The following is a 19,372-nucleotide window of genomic DNA, read 5'->3' as shown; positions in this document are numbered from 1 at the left end:
AAAAAAAAAAACAGTGGTTCTATGTAGACAAGGTATCTATATTATAACTCCTTAGAGCAATTACTAAATTATGTTAAGAGATTTAGTCGAATATATGATAAATTAAAATGGAGTTCTGAAAAATCTTCAGATAACCCAAAAGAATACAGATGACTTTTTATTTTTATTTATTTTTTAAGTAAGCTCTGTGCCCAACATGGGACTTAAACTCACAACTCTGAAAATCAAGAGTTGCATAATCTGGCTGAGCCAGCCAGGCACCCCCAGAAGAATTTAAAAAAAAATAAAAGCAGATAATTGGTAGATGCAGTATTTATATTAAGAAGACATGGATTTAACTCACTAATTAAAAGAGATAATAAAACCAAAGATCAATATTCCTCATGAATATAAACAGAGATCCCTAGCAAAATATGACCTTAGCAAACAAATCCAACATATAAAAGGTATTATACATGATTATCAAGTAGGATTTTATCCCAGGAATGCAAGATTGGCTTAATATCTGAAAATCAAGGGTGCCTGGGTGGCTCAGTCGGTTAAACGTCTGTCTCCAGCTCAGGTCATGATCCAGGGTCCTGGGATCGAGTCCCGCATTGGGCTCCCTGCTCAGCAGGGAGTCTGCTTCTCCCTCTGCCTGCTTGTGCTCTCTCTCTCTCTCTCTCTCTCTCTCTCAAATAAAATCTTTTCAAAAAAAATCTGAAAATCAGTTAATGTAATACATCGTATTTATAGAATAAGAACAGAAAATATATAGTCATCTCAGCAGACACCGAAAAAGCATTTGACAAATCAAGTACCCTTTAATGATAAAAATGCTCATCAAACAAATAGAAGGGAGCTCTTCAGCCTAATAAAGCACCTGTACAAAAGCCCATAGCCAACAGCATATGTAATGGTGGAAAACTGAATATTTTCTCCCTAACGTCACGAATGCAACAAGGCTGTGGATGTCTGCTCTTATGACTTCTATTTAACATTGTATTCAGGCAGTTAGGCAAGAAAATGAAGTAAAAGGCATCCAGATTGGAAAGGATGGGATGAAATAAAATAATTTGCGGATGACATGATTTCATATATAGAAAATCTTAAAGAATCCACTAAAGCAGAGGTAGTTAATGAGTTCAGCAAGGTTGCAGGATATATTACCATCTGTTGATTCTTGGTATATGGTACATAGGGGCTTTAATTTCTGTACTTTTCTCTATGCTCAAAATGTTTCATAACTTAAAAGTGAAAAAGAACTGGCACAGCATTCCACAGTCTCATGGTAGGCTAGCTGCAGAACACCATTCGGGGATCTGTTAAAGGGATTCTGGAGCCCTGTCCTGACCCATTCAGTCAACCATTAGGGATACCAGATGGCATTCAGTAAACCTCTCTAGACAATTCTGATACATAAGCAGGTTTAGGAACCAGTGATGCCTAACACAGAGTCCTATAGGGCTGCCACCTCTCTTACTCTCCATGTGGGACATCTGTTGATATAGTCTATGGTTATATTAGCTCTTAGTGGGAAGATTGTCCAGAGTAAGGAGGCCATGCTGGAGAACAATTTTCAGCACATTATAGAAGAAGAGCTGAAGGAACTAAAATTATTTGGTCTCAAATAAAGAACTGTAGCAGTTGTCAAATACTGCAAAGTTAGGGCATGGATATAGAGTTAGGGTTAAGCTTAAATTTCTTTAGCCTCAAGTTCTTTCCTTTCGGCGCTGCAGCCGCAGCCATGAGTGTGCTCAGGCTTCAGAAGAGGCTTGCCTCCAGTGTCCTCCGCTGTGGCAAAAAGAAGGTCTGGTTGGACCCCAGCGAGACCAGTGAAATCGCCAATGCCAACTCCCGTCAGCAGATCTGAAAACTGATCAAAGATGGGCTAATCATCCGGAAGCCTGTGACTGTCCATTCCCGGGCTCGGTGCCGTAAAAACACTTTGGCCCGCCAGAAGGGCAGACATACGGGCATTGGTAAGAGAAAAGGTACTGCCAGTGCTCAAATGCCAGAGAGGGTCACCTGGATGAGGAGGATGAGAATTCTGCGCCCGCTGCCCAGAAGATACCGTGAATCTAAGAAGATTGACCGCCACATCAGCCTGTACCTGAAAGTGAAGGGGAACATGTTCAAGAACAAGCGGATTCTCATGGAACACATCCACAAGCTGAAGGCCGACAAGGCTCGCAAGAAGCTTCTGGCTGACCAGGCTGAGGCCCGCAGATCTAAGACCAAGGAGGCTTGCAAGCGCCGTGAAGAGAGGCTCCAGGCCAAGGAGGAGGAAATCATCAAGACTGTCCAAGGAGGAAGAGACAAAGAAATAAAACTCCCTCTCTTTTGTCTGTACATGGTGGCCTCGGCAGTAACACAGATCAGTTACTCAATAAAACCAACCTTTATCTGCTAAAAAAAAAAATTTCAAAAAAAAATTCTTTAGCTTCACTGGGTGGAACCAGCTTTGGGTCTAAATAAGAAAGTGCTTAGTAATTGAATGGTTTACTGTTTGGAAGTTGTGCGTGCCTTATTCCTGGAAATAGAGGCTGTTAGGAATGTTAGGGAATTCCTGCATAGGCTGGAAGGTTGGCATAGATACATGAAAGATCCTTTTCAGTGCTAAGAGTTTTTTTCCCCTTTTTTAGACTATTTTTTGTTGCTTCCACACAAGTATTTCAGTTTTCTGATTTTTCTACAATGAGTATAGAATTCTTGAGGAAAGATTCAGTTTTTCTTTCTTTTTTTCTCCTTAGAAACAAATAATGCTTATTTGTCCCTCCACCCCAGTTGTATTTTGGAAGATCTTTCAGATTTAGAAAGGAATCTTTTTCTATCCTCATATTCCGGTCATAAGTCCCATTTTACCAAGTCTGAGGGATACCTGTGGAATTATATTTACTTCCTGTTAAAATAAATAATTTTATTGGGGCGCTTGGCTGGCTTAACCCGTGGAGCATGTGACTCTTGATCTTGGGGTTGTGAGTTCGAGCTCCACATTGGGTGTAGAGATTAAAAAAGATGATTCAAGACGAACCATGAGAGATGATGGACTCTGAAAAACAAACTGAGGGTTCTAGAGGGGAGGAGAGTAGGGGGATGGGTTAGCCTGGTGATGGGTATTAAAGAGGGCACATTCTGCATGGAGCACTGGGTGTTATGAACAAACAATGAATCATGGAACACTACACCAAAACAAATGATGTAATATATGGTGATTAACATAACAATAAAAAAGATGATTCATAAATTAAAAAATTTCACTTATCACTAATACTATGTGCTTTTTTATAGTCCTATTTCTAATTTTCTTGTTTCTTAGAACTGTGGGCTTCTCACTACAGAGTTGAAGGTTGAAAAAAAAATTTTTTTTTTAATTTGGTCTTTTTAAATGAAGGTCACTATTTAGAAAATGAATACTATTCTTGTTAATTAATGAAATACCTTATAATGGAGTCCTCTCAGTGGTAGGGGAGACGTTTCTTAACCTGCGTAAGGGCCTTGTACATTGAAAGGTATTTATTCAGTGTCTCTTTTCCGGTAGCGTAACTAGCCTGCAGTACACATCATTACAGTAGTCTGTGCGAAACTGGAAGGGGTCCTTGACACAACAGTTTAGATGTCTAGTAGATTATTACACTTCTAACCTGAGACTGAAAAAGGTTTAGCAATTTGTTTTTGTAAAGCTGTCCTCATTACTGATTAATAGAGTTTTATTTTTCACAGAAAAATTTTGAAAGATCTATCTTCTGAAGATACACGGGGCAGAAAAGGAGACGGAGAAAACCCTGGAGTTTCTGCTGTCACTTCTATGTCTGTTCCAACTCCCATCTATCAAACTAGCAGTGGACAGTACAGTACGTATAGGAATAAATTTTTTTATGATGGACACACAAAAACTAACTTTCATAAAGAAGTGGTGTATAGAAAAGCTCATGCTTTAATAGCGAGGATAACTGAAGAATAGCATTTTGAGCCAAAAATAATGCAGAGTACTTTTTCAGCATGATCACGTTTACTTGTTACAACAACTTAGTGAGATAGGCAGTTGTCAATTTATGAGGAAAGCCATAAAGCCTTAGAGAGATTAGATAATGTCCCAAAAGTCACACAGCTTGTAAGTGATACGCTTACTTTGGATTTTTGACAGATGCATGGAGTTGTCTAATCACTACCACAATCAAGATGTAATTTTATCACTCCACGGGATTCTTTGTGCTATCCATTTGTAGATGATTTCTCCTTCCATTCCTAACTCCTGTTCTTCAAGTCTAATTGACTCTTGCCTCAAAATCCGTGTCCCATCTGACCACCTCTCACTATCTCCAGTCACCACCACCACCTTGGTTTATACTGTCATCTCAGTACCGTGGTGGTCATTTTGCTTCCGTTCTTGCTCTCATTGTTTTTCCATACTGCAGCCGAAGCGATTTATTTAAAATGTCAATCAGAGGGGTGCCTGGGTGACTCAGTCGGAAAGCATCTGCCTTCAGCTCAGGTCATGATCCCAGGGTCCTGGGATTAAGCCCCGCATCGGGCTCCCTGCTCGGCAGGAAGCCTGCTTCTCCCTCTCCCACTCCCCCTGCTTGTGTTCCCTCTCTCGCTCTCTCTCTCTCTCTGTCAAATAAATAAATCTTTTAAAAATAAATAAAATGCCATTTAGATCACACCACTTTTGCTTCAGATCCTCTAGTGATGCTCCATCACACCTAGAATAAGTTTTATAAGGCTAAGTTACATCCAGGATCTGGCCTTGCTTACCCAAATCCGATTTCATCTGCCACTGGATCACATTCTGGCAACACAGAATTTCTTGCTGTCTCTCCACATGAAGCTTGCTTGTTCTGCCTCAGGGTATCATCCCCGCTGCCTGGCACATTGTCCTCCCAGAGCCTCACATGACTTGCATCCTCACTCCTGCTCCACTTAAGTGTCACTTCCTCAGAGACCACTCTTTTTAAAATACGCTCTTTGGTTAACTTTCTTATATTTTTATAGCATCTATATGTAATTATAAAAAAGTATATATTAGTTTTTTAATTATAGATTATATAGAATTATAGGTCAGCTTATTGATGGTCTGTTCTCAAGGATAAGTTCCTTGAGGGAGAGAACTTTGTCTTGTTCACAGCTGTGAACACCAGGCATAGAGGGCCTGGTACATAGTAGGCTTTCAGTGAGGTTTGTTATGAATAAATTAAAGAATATATAAAAAACACCTCAGTGAGGACACATAAGAAACTGAGAACAGTGGTTGCAAGGAAGGAAACGTGGGAGCAAGATCAGAGGCAGTTGAGAAGTTCACTTTCATTTTAAACAAAATTTTTTTTTCATAGACATGCATTACTGTTTTCAAAAAAAATCTTCTTAAAGTAGCATATTAGCAAGTTAAAATTATGATATATTAATATGGTTTATTCTAAAACAATTAAAATTAGAAATTATAAAAACTGCATAGAAAGTTAGGCTAATATATGTTATAATTGAAATAAGTACAGTACAAGCTAGTATTTAAGATAGCATGATCCAGTAGAACTTCCTTAATGATGAAAATGTTCTATATTTACATTGTCCAGTACAGTAGCCACTAAGCCATGTGTGACTACTGAGCACTTGAAATGTGGCTGGTGAGACTCAGGAACTGAATTTTTTATCTTGTTTTAAGTAGCCACTTATGGCTAATGGCTACTATATCAGTGCAGATTTAGAGTAAACTCAACCAGGTAAATATACGTGTTAAACAAAAAGGAAGGGGCGCCTGGGTGGCTCAGTCAGTTAAGCATCTGCCTTCAGCTCAGGTCACGATCTTGGGGTCCTGGGATCGGGCCACGTTTGGCTCTGTGCTCGTAGGGAGTCTGCTTCTCTCTCTCCCTTTGCCCCTCCCCCTGCTCATGCTCTCTCTCAAATAAACAAAATCTTTTAAAAAAATAGTAAGATACGTGACAAGAACGTTACAATTCTGTATTGTCGCATATATTTAACATAGACTTAGATCTCTACATATGTGTGTATGGATACACATATTTTGATACATATTAATATATAAGTCTATGTGAACATAGGCAAAGATTAGGAAGGATGTAACCAAAAATAATGGTTACCTCAGGATGAGGGTGTGGGATAGCCAGTGGAATAAATAGGGATAGAGAATGGGAGTTTTACTTTTTATATATATATAATGTGTGTTATAGAAGAGGAGATTGCAAATAATTGCTAATATAAATTTAAAACAATTATCTGCATCTAAACACTGTCGTTACTTCTAAAGTCATAGAAATTAAAGTATATGGGAATATTTGTTGTGTGGCAGTGGAGGAGGGATAATTAGAAACTCCTGAAAGAAATTTCCAACTGAAACACACACATCCAGACAAGTGTGCTTTGGCTTTCTGATAGCCAAAGTATAGAAGAAGAAAAAGTTGCTTAATGACAATCTGATAAGAGGGTACAGAAATGAAGCATTAAATTCTAAAGGGGATTTATTATGTAGAATTGTATAATGCTAAAATGTTTTCTATTTGGTCAAACCTTTTGGGTGTTTCATTTAAGGTTTGAGAGGAAAGCATTAACATAAATAAAATTTATTGAAAAATGCTTGTGGGACACATAGTAATGTGATCTGTATATGGGCTTTCTCATGACCACCTTACTGGTGATTTTCACTAGGAAGTGACTTGAATAAATTATTACATTTTAAAAATATCACATAACATTTAATACGTTTTAACAGAGCTCAGACACAGTATGAAGATTTATGTTTTCATTGTGTAACCTTTAATCCTATTTAAAATTTTTCCATAGGCACACTTAATCTATTCAAAAATATTTTTGAGCTTATTTGAATAAAAATTAAAAGCTATGTTCATGTTTCCTTCTACTTATTTTTCCTTTATAAGTTAACCATTGGTACCGTCTCCTAATGCCCCAGAACTGCCGTGACAACATTAGCAATTAGCATGCAGTGCTTCATGGAGACTAAAATGTGTTTTGACTAATCAGTTATATTGTATAGTTTGAGACTAAATTTAAGATTAGTGCATCTGAACTCTCTAATTTTATAGAGAAATGCCATTTTATTTCTTTTACATATAGTTCACTCAGAGTAGTCGACAGTTAGCAACTCAAACTGCATTCAAACCTGTTTTAATAAATAGTGTTTGGGTTTTTTTTTTTTTTCACCAATCCTTTGCAATTAGTGTATTGTCTAGCCTTACAATAGCTATGTTCTCTCTTTGGTTAAAGTTGCCATTGCCCCAAATGGAGCCTTACAACTGGCCAGTCCAGGCACAGATGGAGTACAGGGACTTCAGACATTAACCATGACAAATTCAGGCAGTACTCAGCAAGGTACAACAATTCTCCAGTATGCCCAGACCTCTGATGGACAGCAAATACTTGTGCCCAGCAACCAGGTGGTTGTACAAAGTAAGTATGCTTAAGTGTCTATGGAGAACATCCCAATATCCTTACAAAGACACTTAGGCATTAACTCATTGTTTTGACCACACAGCTGCATCAGGAGATATGCAGACATACCAGATCCGTACCACACCATCAGCTCCTTCGCTGCCCCAGACTGTGGTGATGGCAGCCCCTGTGACTCTCACGTCTCAAACAGCTAAGACAGATGACCCCCAGCTGAAAAGAGAAATAAGACTGATGAAAAACAGGTAGGTAGCAAAATTGTACTGCCAGAATGGGTAATGTTTTTGTAAATCTCAAAACACAACCAGGGGTAACTAGAAGTGTATATTAAAAACGAGAGAGGTTTGGGGCACCTGGCTGGCTCAGTCGGTGGATCACGCGACTCTTCATCTTGGGGTTGTGAGTTTGAGCCCCACATTGGGCTTAGAGCTTACTTTAAAAAAAAAAAAATGAGAGAGGTTTATAGCGTTTGTTTTTTGTTTTTACTGAGTGTTAGATTATGTCTAATTCATTTCCAGTGGATTGGTGGATCCCATTGCTCAGTCTCCTTATTTAATATACAGTGTCTTTTGAATAGTACTGTTAAGCAAAGCTTTTCAGATAATGTATTTTGTTCTTGTTGGGCTGACAAAACTTAAATGAAAATAATAATGTGCTGCTTGCCATTGACAGCAAGAAGAGGAAAGAATTCCTACAAAAACTGACAGACACAGAAATGCTCCTAAAAAATGAATTTCACCCATGAATATATAGCAGGGATTTAACCTCCAGAAATATTTACTTTCATTTTAAATGTATTTTATTTTTAAGGTTTATTTATTTATTTATTTGAGAGAGACAGAGATAGTGACAGAGATAGTGAGAGAACACGGTCAGGGAGGAGAAGGAGAAGCAGGCTTCCCGCTGAGCAGGGAGCCTGACGGCGGGGCTCGATCCCAGGATCTGAGCTGAAGGCAGACGCTTAACCGACTGAGCCATGCAGGCACCCCTCATTTTAAAAGTATTTTAAACATAGCTATATGAGCTGTATTGTACATCAGCCATGAAAAACCGCCAGTTCTTTGAGAAAAAGAATATAATGTATAGCCTTCTGCAGAAGGAGTTCAAGGGAAAAAAACAGAAAGGACACCAATAAACTGTATTAGGAACCAAAAAGGGTAAATACCCAGGAGTAAAACAATTTTTTTTAATTGCAATAGGATTCTATTTTCAGTTCCTCACCAGTAAGTTAGAAAGCTAGAATAAAAGGATGATGTTCTAAAGCAATAAAAATTATCCTATAAAAGGACCAGAGAGATGCATTTAATTACTTCAAGATAAAATGTTTCTTTACTAAAAACTAAGAGCAGGCATCATTGTAAATGAACTTGGTGACATGGCAGGGATTGTCTGTTTTGGAGGTTCCAACAAATGCACTAAGACAAGGAACTGAAGTAAGTTCTGTAAATACTAGAAAAAATTGTGTTTTTTTGCTGATGGTATGATTGTGTCCCTAGAAAATCCAAAAGACTTGTTAAAAATTACTAGAATGAGACTTCTTTCTGACAATATGACCTGGGCTATGTACTATTTTTAAAAGCTTGATGAAATATAAAAATCACCCTTTTAAATGATTGGATGAGCCTGTAGGAAAGTAAGATACCTGTTGAGGTTAGGAATGAACCAGAAGCACAAAACCATGAGGCTGATAAGCAGCCCCTGTAAATTCTGTAGATAAATTCAGATCTTTGTGATTGGTATAGCTTTGGTACTCAGAAGAGACTAGGACCAAAAGCCTGGGGTCTCTGCAGGCTGGGACACTGGATCATAGATTCTTCTTCATGAAGTCAGCACCCAAGATGTGCTCTACTGAAAACGGAGGGTTTCTAAAATTGATCCTGACCCCCCACAGTTGAAAATTCATATATATTTTGTATGTTATATGTATTATATACTGTATTCTTACAATAAAGTAAGCTGGAGAAAAGAAAATGTTATTAAGAAAATCATAAGGAAGAGAAAATACATTTACAGTACTATATTTATTTGACAAAAATCTGCATATAAGTAGACTCCCACAGTTGAAACCTGTGTTGTTCAAGAGTCAGCTGTAATTTAAAAATGGGTCTGGGTCTGTAGTGTCCCCAACTTTTTGGAAAAAAGCAATCTCAACACAGGCTTAAACAAATTCCTATACATTGAATTCTAACAAATACAAGTTGAAAAATCACAGAGGAATTAGTCCTCAAGGAATTAGGACTCCATCATGATATGTGCCAAGCCTTTATGTAATTTTCACAAAAATCTTTGAGGTGTATATATTATTTCCAGTTTTTTTGAGATGAGGAAACTGAGGCTTAGATTAATTTATTTGCCCAAGGTTAAACTACTTAGTAAGTAGTAGAGGTAGGATTTAAACACAGGGGTCCAAGTTTCAGAGTCTAAAGACAGATAATACCACACACTACCTTTCAGGAGCTAGGGTCAGCAGGAAGAGCAGACAAAAGAATGAGTTATGGAAAGTATTCAGTTATTTCTCTACTAATTTAAAGGAAAAAAAATGATGTCATTGAAAATCATCGAAGATCAAGAGGCTATAAAAATGGTAAAAATTGGGATAAATAAAACTTATTAGTAGCAAATATATATTCATCTGCTTAGAATATCAAGGAGAATCATCTACAAAGTGTGAAAACTTGAAAAAGAAACGATTTTCTTCAACATTGTACTGGAAACCTTTGACAGTTTAGTAAAACGAAGAGGGCTGGGGGGATTATAAGGATTTAAATGAAAGAAATAAAACCTATTTTTTATATAATTGCCTATTTTTTAAAATGGACTTACAGAAAAATTATTAGAAGTAACAAATTTATAAAGATTGCTAGATATAAAGCCCATTTTCAAAAATCATATTTCTTGGGGCGCCTGGGTGGCTTGGTTAAGCGACTGCCTTCGGCTCAGGTCATGATCCCAGGGTCCTGGGATTGAGTGCCGCATCGGGCTCCCTGCTCCGCGGGAAGCCTGCTTCTCCCTCTCCCACTCCCCCTGCTTGTGTTCCCTCTCTCTCTGTCTCTCTCTCTCTCTCTGTCAATTAAATAAAATCTTTAAAAAAAAATCATTATTTCTTTACATCAGCAGTAGTTTGATAAATAATTATAAAAAGATATCATTTATGTTATCAACAAATAAAATACCCGAGAATAAATCTAATAGATGTCCAGGACATTTATGAAAAATATTATACAGTGTTTTTGAAAGACATTAAGGAAGATCTAAATAAATGGAGAAATAAATACTGTGTCCGTAGATACAGAAACTCAGTATTATAAAGATGACTATTTTTCCCCCAATTGATCCATAGATTCAATGCAGTTCCAATCAAAACCCAAACAGGTTGTTTGAAGAACTTGACAAGTGATACTAAAATTTATAGAAGAGTAGAGGGCCAAGAACAGCCAAAATATTCCAGACAAGAATAAGGTGAGGAGATATCAAGTTTTATTTAAAGCTGTGGTAATTGAAATGTGATACTGGCATTGAGGAAAAAAAAACCCAAAATGACCAAAGAAATAGCTCAAAAATAGATCCATGGACACATGAAACCCTGATATGGTAGGACAGATTATTGGGGTAAGGAGGGACTCTTCAATAAATGGTACTAGGATAATTACTGATATGTGAAAAAATACTGGATTTCTTTCTCACACTATACACAAAAATCACTGTAGTTGGATTTAAAAACAAATGTGAAAGGTGACATTTTGAAATTTTTCAGTGAGAATATATAATCTTATGGTTTCAGGAACAGGGAAAGATACCTTAAAACACCTCACACCCCCTCCCACACACAAATATTAACATAAAAGATCAATGAATCTTCATTAATAATTTCTGTTCATCAGAAGACAGAGTCAAAATATAAGCTTCAACCCTATAGAGGATATATGTAACGTATCTAACCCCAAAAAAGAATTTGTTTGAAAAAATGTAAATATCTTCTAAATAAGTATAACCCAACAAAAGATGAATAGTCATTTCTCAGAAAACACAAGTGGTTAATAATCATATGAAGGATTGCTTGCCCTTATCAGTAATCAGAGAAATGCAAATTAATACCACATACTTAGATATCATTTATCCCCACCCAGTTGACAAAAGTCTTCAAATCTAACCAGGAATTGGCAAGGTTTTGGAACAGTGGAACTCAGAGACTGCTTATGGGAGTGAAAATTGGTATGGCCACTTTGAAATTAATTGGCCTTATCTTGTAAAGTTGACCTGGATATGCTCTGCCATTTAGCTGTTTCACTCTATGTATGTGACTGAGAGACTATTGCAGGAAGTATGCATAAGAATGTTCAGACAGCAAAAATCAGGAAACCACCTAAATATTCATCAGTAACAGAATGTGTAAATACAACCATAATTTATGTATCCAGTGTAATAGTGTTCATTTGTATTGACTGAATCATTTTAACATGAATAAATATGAGAAAAATAAAGTTGAGGGAAAATAAGTTGTAGTTTTAGAAAATAAGCAAAAGACTGAAGCTAGTAATTGCTTCTGGGCAAGAGCAGGGGTATGGAATCAGGAGAAAGCACAGAGGGTTCTTCAACAATATGGATCATATTTTCTGTTAAGTTGGGTTTTGGGTTTACATGTGTTCATTTTATCACTATGCTTCATAACTTATATCTACACCACATACAGCCTTTTGTGTGTATACTATTCCATAATGAATTTTAAAACTACAGTGATTTATAAGGAAATTTAGTAAGTTGTTTTTCTATGAATTACCATCTTGAAAATATAATGGGAAGTAATATTCACATTAATGACAAATCATAAAATACTTAGTAAATTCAATAGGAAAGGCATAGGACCCACATTTTTTAAATCTTATTGAGAGCTAAAACAGTCCGAACATAGAAAAAATATCAGTGTTCTTTGATGAGGACTATTAATATAAAATATCAGTTCTTCCAGTTTACATATAATTTTATTGTGACTCAAATTAGAATCTCTGTAGGTCTCCATGGAATTGGACAAACTAAGATGAAATTTTACATGAAAGAAAAAAGCATTCAAGAACGGGGGCACCTGGGTGGCTCAGTCAGTTAAGCGTCTGCCTTCAGCTCAGGTCATGATCCCAGGGTCCTGGGATCGAGCCCCGCATCGGGCTCCCTGCTTAATGAGGAGCCTGCTTCTCCCTCTGCCTGCCACTCCCCCTGCTTACTCTCTCTCTCTCTCTCTCTGTCAAATAAATAAAAGGTCAAGGGGCGCCTGGGTGGCTCAGTTGGTTAAGCGACTGCCTTCAGCTCAGGTCATGATCCTGGAGTCCCGGGATCGAGTCCTACATCCGGCTCCTTGCTCAGCAGGGAGTCTGCTTCTCCCTCTGATCCTCTTCCCTCTCGTGCTATCTCTTATTCTCTCTCTCTCAAATAAAATCTTTAAAAAAAAAAAAGTCAAGAACAGGAAGAGGTCACTTGTCCTTTTAGGCACACTGAAACATTCTAACGCTACTGTAATCAAAATTTGGTATAAGTGGGGCGCCTGGGTGGAAAACAAAAAAAAAAAACACAACAGCCCCAAACTTGTATCAGCAAAGGGGCAGACAGTAACATTAGCAAACAGGGTAGAGCGCAGAAATAGCTTTTTGTGTTAATTTAAGTACGAACCTTCTAAAGGACGGTTTATTTAATGTTAACTGACAGCTCCACATCTGAAAGAAAATTAAATTGGACTTTTTTTTTAAAGATTTTATTTATTAATTTGACAGAGACAGCGAGAGAGGGAACACAAGCAGGGGGAGTGGGAGAGGGAGAAGCAGGCTTCCTGCCGAGCAGGGAGCCCAACGCGGGGCTCGATCCCAGGACCCTGGGATCATGACGTGAGCCGAAGGCAGACGCTTAATGACTGAGCCACCCAGGTGCCCCTGGACTCTGTCACATACAAACGTCATTCCAGATGGGTTAAAGACTTCATTGTGAAAAAATTAAGCCATAGAATCTTTAAAACTAAGAAGAACATACAGTGCTTGGAATTTTAATCTAAGCCAAGAAAAAGACTGGAAAAGAAACATTTATGGTATAAGATATAAAGGTATGAGAAGTCAAAGGGTAGATTAGAAAATAATATAAGAACAGATAAAGGGAGGGTGGTGTCTGGGCAGTTGGTTAAGCATCTGATTCTTGGTTTCAGCTCAGGACCCGATCACAAGGCTGTGAGATCAAACTCTGCACTCAGCTTGGAGTCTCCTTAAGACTCTCTCCCTCTACCCCTCCCCCCATGCGCGCACACATGCGTGCAGTCTCTCTCACTCTCTCAAATCTTTTTTTAGAAAGATAAAGGATTAATAATGTGTAATGCACAGAGTGTTCTTAGGTTATAATTTCTCATCGTAAAACAAGATAAGGTATGAATTGAAAAAAGGGTATGAGTACTCAGTTTACATAAACAGTCCAAAAGACCAATATTTGAAAAGATGTTCAGTCTCACTAGTAGTAGTTAGGGAAATGAAAATGAATTAACAATGAAATATTCACATGGCAAAGATCTGTACCAACATAGAAATATCATTAAAACTGTGTAAAAAAAGCAAGTTGCAGATAATACCTGCATTACGTAGTATAAAAAAATTCTCAAAGTAATATTTTTTTACTTCTACATGTATGTAATACATGTACGTGACTTCGTAGAAATATTCTAGGGGTGCCTGGGTGGCTCTGTCGGTTAAGCGTCTGCCTTCAGGTCAGGTCATGAACCCAGAGTCCTGCGATCGAGCCCCACATGGGGCTCCCTGCTCAGCAAGAAGACTGCTTCTCCCTCTCCCTCCCCCTGCTCGTGCTGTCTCAAATAAATAAAATCTTAAAAAAAAAAAATTCTAAGAGGACCCGTACAAAGCTGAGTATAAAGCACTGTTTGTAATTAAAACCCAAATAAAAATTAAAGAAACCGTGTCAGAAGTTAACCAGAGGACCCATAAATTTTATGCAGGAAAAATGGGACATCTGTTCACAACGAGACACAAGCATAGCAGCTAAAACTAGAAACAGCCCCAAAGAGTAGATCAGTAAAGTGTGGTGACAGTCACACAGTGGGATACACCCACAGCAGTAAGGTGAAAACCACTGCACGGCAACATCGGTGAGCCTCAGAAGTATAATGTGTGGAAACAGACCAAACACAAAAGTACGTTCTGAAGGAGGTTGTAGAATAGGAAAAACTTCATCTTTGGTGATAGAAACGAGAACAGTAGTTGTCTGGTGAGAGGACTGACCAGGAATGGGCCTGCGGGAGCTTTCCGGGACAGCAGAGATGTTCTCTCTTGATAAGTATGTGGGCTATACAGGTAGATGCATTTGCCAAACGGAATGGATTCTACACTTAAGATCAATCAATGTATTTCGCTGTCTGTAGATGACCAGGGAGGATTACTGAGGTGCATTTACCATTTAAAGAATGTGAACTTTTCTAACATTGGTTTTTAATGCTTCTATTTAGAGAAGCTGCTCGAGAATGTCGCAGAAAGAAGAAAGAGTATGTGAAATGCCTGGAAAATCGAGTCGCAGTCTTGGAAAATCAAAACAAAACTCTAATAGAAGAGTTAAAAACTTTGAAGGATCTTTATTCCCATAAAAGTGTTTGATTAAGAAAGAAAATATTTTTGCAGACTTGCCTAAAAATTAGATGGATTTCTTTTTAGTGGAGTTTATAAATTAAAAGGTCAAAAATGAAGCTTTTTATTTAGGCTTTTGCAACTCAAAGATAAATATGCAAGAGATCTGGTGACAGAAGATAAAGTGGAAAATGACCTCAAAGAAGTTACTGGCACAACTGGAAACTCTGTAAAAATTAAACCTACTCAAGAAGCAGGAAATGAACTTTCACCAATTTGAATTTTCTAAATAACAAGAATCCGAAAATGGCAGATAAGATGAAATTTGGTAAATTGATTTTTAAAATAAATCAGTTTACCCTGTAGGTTTGCATTTCTTACTGTTTCCTAAATTTTATGTTTTCCAATTGTGTGTGTGTGTGCGCGTGCTTGCGTGTATCTTTTATTTCTGCCAATAAATTCTAAATTACAAATAGGAAAGCTAATACATAACTAAATATATAAATTATGTGTTCTGATTATGTATACTTGTTCTATTGTCACGTCTTTTAAATGGGTTTTTTAAAGTGTTTTTTGAACTTGAGAGGGGTTTTGAGACTTGCCTGGTTAACTGTTTTTGAGGCTTTGTCCTAAAAGGCATCTAAGGTACATGAATGGAGTGTGGTGATTTTGTAACTTTTTTTTTTTTTAATCAGAATGGAAGGAGAACTTCTGTTTAAAAGTTTGATACTTTTAAATAGCTTGTTTTTTGGTTACTCTGGGAATGGAGATTTTCTACAAATATATAATAAATTGTTTTTTGATTCTATATTCTGTATGCAGTTGAATATACATTACTTATTGTGTTGTGCTTTAATAGAAAAGAATGTTTACAGGCCCTTGAGATGATATTAGAGTATTTTTTAAAAACCTTCTGAAGATGCATACCAAAGTTTTCCAAGAGGATTTTATAACCAATTTAATGCAAGGTTTATCAGATTCTAAATAGTATGGTTATTAAGGCAATTTTATGTTAGAGTCTATTTTGTAATGTAGTGAATGGTACATTTCTAAGAAAAGTGACTGCCAATATATTTTTATAGCTAATCTTTATAAATTCTAAAGTTGAGTTTTTAATGATTATTTTAAATGTTTATATAGTTTGTTAAGTAAAAAAAATATTTTGCATCTCAAAGTATCATTTTTATATTATGAGAAGTTTCCAGATTGGCTAATATTTGAATTGCAAGTTTTGTATGCAGTTTTATCTAAAGCTCAAGAATGCCCATCAGTACACCAGTGTTTAACCTCTGTACTCCAGTTTGTGTTCACTTTGAAATTGTACTGCAAAACTATTGTGCGCTTCTTATACAATATGTAGCATATTGTTGTCTGTGAAATTAAAGGATATTTGATAAAATTAAGTTTGCCAAATGTAAAATATATTGCTTGATTTGTGAACAAGCTTCCTGATAGCCATTCCATTAATTATACTAACTATAGTACCTTTCTAGTTTTAAAATGAGGATAAATTTAAAATTCTGGTCTACACAGCCTATTTTAAGAGAGGGTATCTTTTATATGTTTGATTCAGTCAGAACCAGTTATAATAAACTAAAAGTAGCTAAATTTTTTGTTCTCTAAAGGAGCCTGTTATGTAGAAACCTTAATTGACAAATTTATGTAATCCTAATGAAAAACTGAATTAACAGTATTTTTAAAAACGGGACTCTGTTGATTTGGCAGTTTATGAAAAGAAAAAAAGTTTGATCACCTGTGGGATTACTTATATCACTTACTTAGTATAAAGCCAAGAGGAGGTATGGGGTCAATGTGTTATATCAAGAGTATTTTAAAAGATAATATAGGGTAGATGTTATGCTTGGCTGTCACAGGGATCATTTAGCTCTTAATGCCTTAACAGCTGGACATCATAAATATTTATAGACTTAACACTGCCTGCAGACTTCTGGTGTAGAGCCTCGCTCTCACTAAATCAAGTTACCTAGGCTAGCAATATAGAACGGGTATGAGCAAGCTACTGATGATTCCATAAATGCATACCAGATTATCTTTCAAGATGTTTTTCTAACTTGAATCCAGTGAGGGGCTTATGAAATTTTGAAAGTGATTATAGTCCAAACCTAAATTAGACTCCAAAAGTTCAAAAGACCAGTGATATTTCCTTAGCTCGATTTACTGTTTTACATGAATTTATTATGTTTATATATTGATGGAAATAATTACTGCCCATGAACAAATCTTGAGTATACAAATTATCACTTCAATTTTATTGTGCAGAGCATGAATGGCATGTATTAGAGCTTTGAAAATCTTACTACAGTTGACCCTTGAACAATGCAGGGGTTAGGGGCACGGACCCCCTATGCAGTCAGAAACCACACACAATTTTGACTCCCCCAAAACTCATATGAACCTGTTGACCTTATTGCCTTACCAATAACAGTCAATTAACAAATATTTTGTATGTTCCATGTATTATATACTGTATTCTTACAATAGAGCTAGAGAAGAGAAAATACTAAAATCACAAGGAAAATACATTTCTAGGACTATACTGTATCGAAAAAAAAAGATCCATGTTTAAGTGGATCTGCACGGGTCAAGACTGTGTTGCTCAAGGGTCAGCTGTGTATTTGTTCATTCAATAATTATATTGGAGTTACTGGTTAAATGTGTTTTTCTCCAGTGAAAATATGTGGACATAGGGATGATATAAAAATATTTATGGCTTGTAATTATATAGTTGTAATAATGGCAGTTAAAATTCTCAGAAAAGATGTAGAAATGATATAAAATGAGTGAAATTTGACTAAGGGCTTGATTTAAAGGAAAAGTCACAGGTTATAGTGAAACAGAATAATGTGAAAGTATATGAAAATCTAATTACAGTTATATTTGTTATACAAAGTAGGTTTAATAACTACTGCTTGTTTTTACTATAAAACAAAGTAAAGGAATGCTTAATATATTAAGGTTGTAGAATTCAGAAGCCTGTGCTAGGGAGAGTTTGGCAAGAATCTTTCCAAGAACAGTCATTTGGAAGAGGTTTAGGCTATTTAACCTTTTTTTTTTTTTTAAAGAGACAGATTCTGGTAACTCTATCCCCTCAGTGTAAGTTTCTTTATAACAAACATTAGGCATTAGGGATCGAGTTTTTATTATGTCATGGTTGGGATCCTTTTCCTCAAAGTTGACAGGATATATATAGTAGTTAACTGCCTTAGATAAGTATATATAACAGTTTAACTGGTAACTTACATAAATATGTATAAATTTTTAAATTGTTACAAATCCTGGGTTTCCTATTATACATCCCAGTCATACCATTTCCTTAATATGGAGTATTTATTGAGGAAACTACTGAAGTAAGGGCATTCATTCATTCAGATATTTATTAAAGGCCTTTTTATGTCAAGCCTTACTAGGAAAAGAGTGGTGAACAAGATAGTGTTACAGCTCTTGTGCAATTTAGATAGTGATGTCATCCTTTGAGCTTGTTACTTGCCTAAGATTATATGAGCATTAATAACCAGGGATCTGGGACTTAAACCTAATATCTAACCATTCAATCCTAGTAGTCTTGAGGTGCCTGGCTGGCTCAGTCGGTAGGGCATGTGACTCCTGATCTCAGGGTTGTGAGTTTAAGCCCCACGTTGGGTGTAGAGCTTACTTTAAAGATAAATAAATAAAAGGGCACTAATTCCATTTAAAAAACAAAGTAAAATAGTCTCTCCTCTTTATTAAACTCGGGGGGGGGGGGGACTCTCTTTTGTGCTTTTCCGTGTCCCCATAGTCCAGAGACAGCACTTACCTGGTTCATAGGGATGCTCCATAATGTTTAAATGAATAAAGGTCTGGGGTTTTAACTCACTAAGGCATAGAGAAGTTTGATACTTTGCCCAAATCACACAGTAAATAACAAAACTAGGGTTCAGAGCTAGGTGTGATCAACTCCTAAAGTCCGTGGTCTTAACCTTCATTATGTACCTTCTTATCTGTTGAAGTGTCTGAAAAGCTTTGTTCCATTGTATCTTTACCCTTTATCAAAGATTTTTAAAGTTCTACCTAAATGTGTCCACGAGATTTATTTCCAACCTTGAAAACATTTGGACTAATCAAAATGGTGCTGCTGTAATTTCTTATCATACTTTAGTACTTCATATAGAGATTTTCAGACATAGACACAGTGACCCAGCCCGACAGCACATGGTAAGAGTTACAAAGGCCTCGGCTATTTAACAAAACCGAAAGTGACAACAAAATAATGCAGCACAGGACTTGCACATCCTTGATGACATAATCAGGAGCAAGTTATTCAAACAAACCAAATGCAAATTTGTTTTTACACTTTTCATGTTTACTTTTAGTCT

At 36.6% G+C, this 19,372-nt stretch overlaps 1 protein-coding gene, 1 non-coding gene and 1 pseudogene across 10 annotated transcripts in view; all 3 read left to right on the top strand.

Moving 5' to 3' along the window:
- The window catches only part of ATF1 (activating transcription factor 1), an 86,274-nt gene extending 67,208 nt beyond the window's left edge, over nucleotides 1-19,066 (top strand). For 6 of the 9 annotated variants that reach the window (XM_073882002.1, XM_025882965.2, XM_025882962.2 and 3 more), the window contains 4 exons: nucleotides 3,703-3,833; nucleotides 7,219-7,401; nucleotides 7,487-7,646; nucleotides 14,885-19,066. In XM_073882002.1, the coding sequence (XP_073738103.1) occupies nucleotides 3,703-3,833; nucleotides 7,219-7,401; nucleotides 7,487-7,646; nucleotides 14,885-15,029 (619 nt within the window). In that variant the 3' untranslated portion in view covers nucleotides 15,030-19,066. Of the gene's footprint in view, nucleotides 1-3,702; nucleotides 3,834-7,218; nucleotides 7,402-7,486; nucleotides 7,647-10,741; nucleotides 10,861-14,884 lie in introns of all 9 variants that reach the window. The other 3 variants (XM_073882003.1, XM_025882966.2, XM_025882963.2) reach the window with 2 other exon arrangements.
- LOC112832339 (large ribosomal subunit protein eL19-like) lies at nucleotides 1,698-2,621 on the top strand (annotated as a pseudogene).
- On the top strand, nucleotides 18,590-18,662 carry TRNAR-CCU (transfer RNA arginine (anticodon CCU)). The gene has a single exon. It is a non-coding gene; the product is annotated as a tRNA-Arg (tRNA).
- Nucleotides 19,067-19,372: the final 306 nt, after the last annotated feature.

The sequence above is a fragment of the Callorhinus ursinus genome, unplaced genomic scaffold (assembly GCF_003265705.2).
Source record: "Callorhinus ursinus isolate GAN/ISIS: 27379988/994484 unplaced genomic scaffold, GSC_fseal_2.0 scaffold44, whole genome shotgun sequence".
Classification (NCBI taxonomy): Eukaryota; Metazoa; Chordata; class Mammalia; order Carnivora; family Otariidae; genus Callorhinus; species Callorhinus ursinus.
Note: the sequence above shows the minus strand (reverse complement) of the source record. Positions and strands in the feature narration are given on the sequence as shown.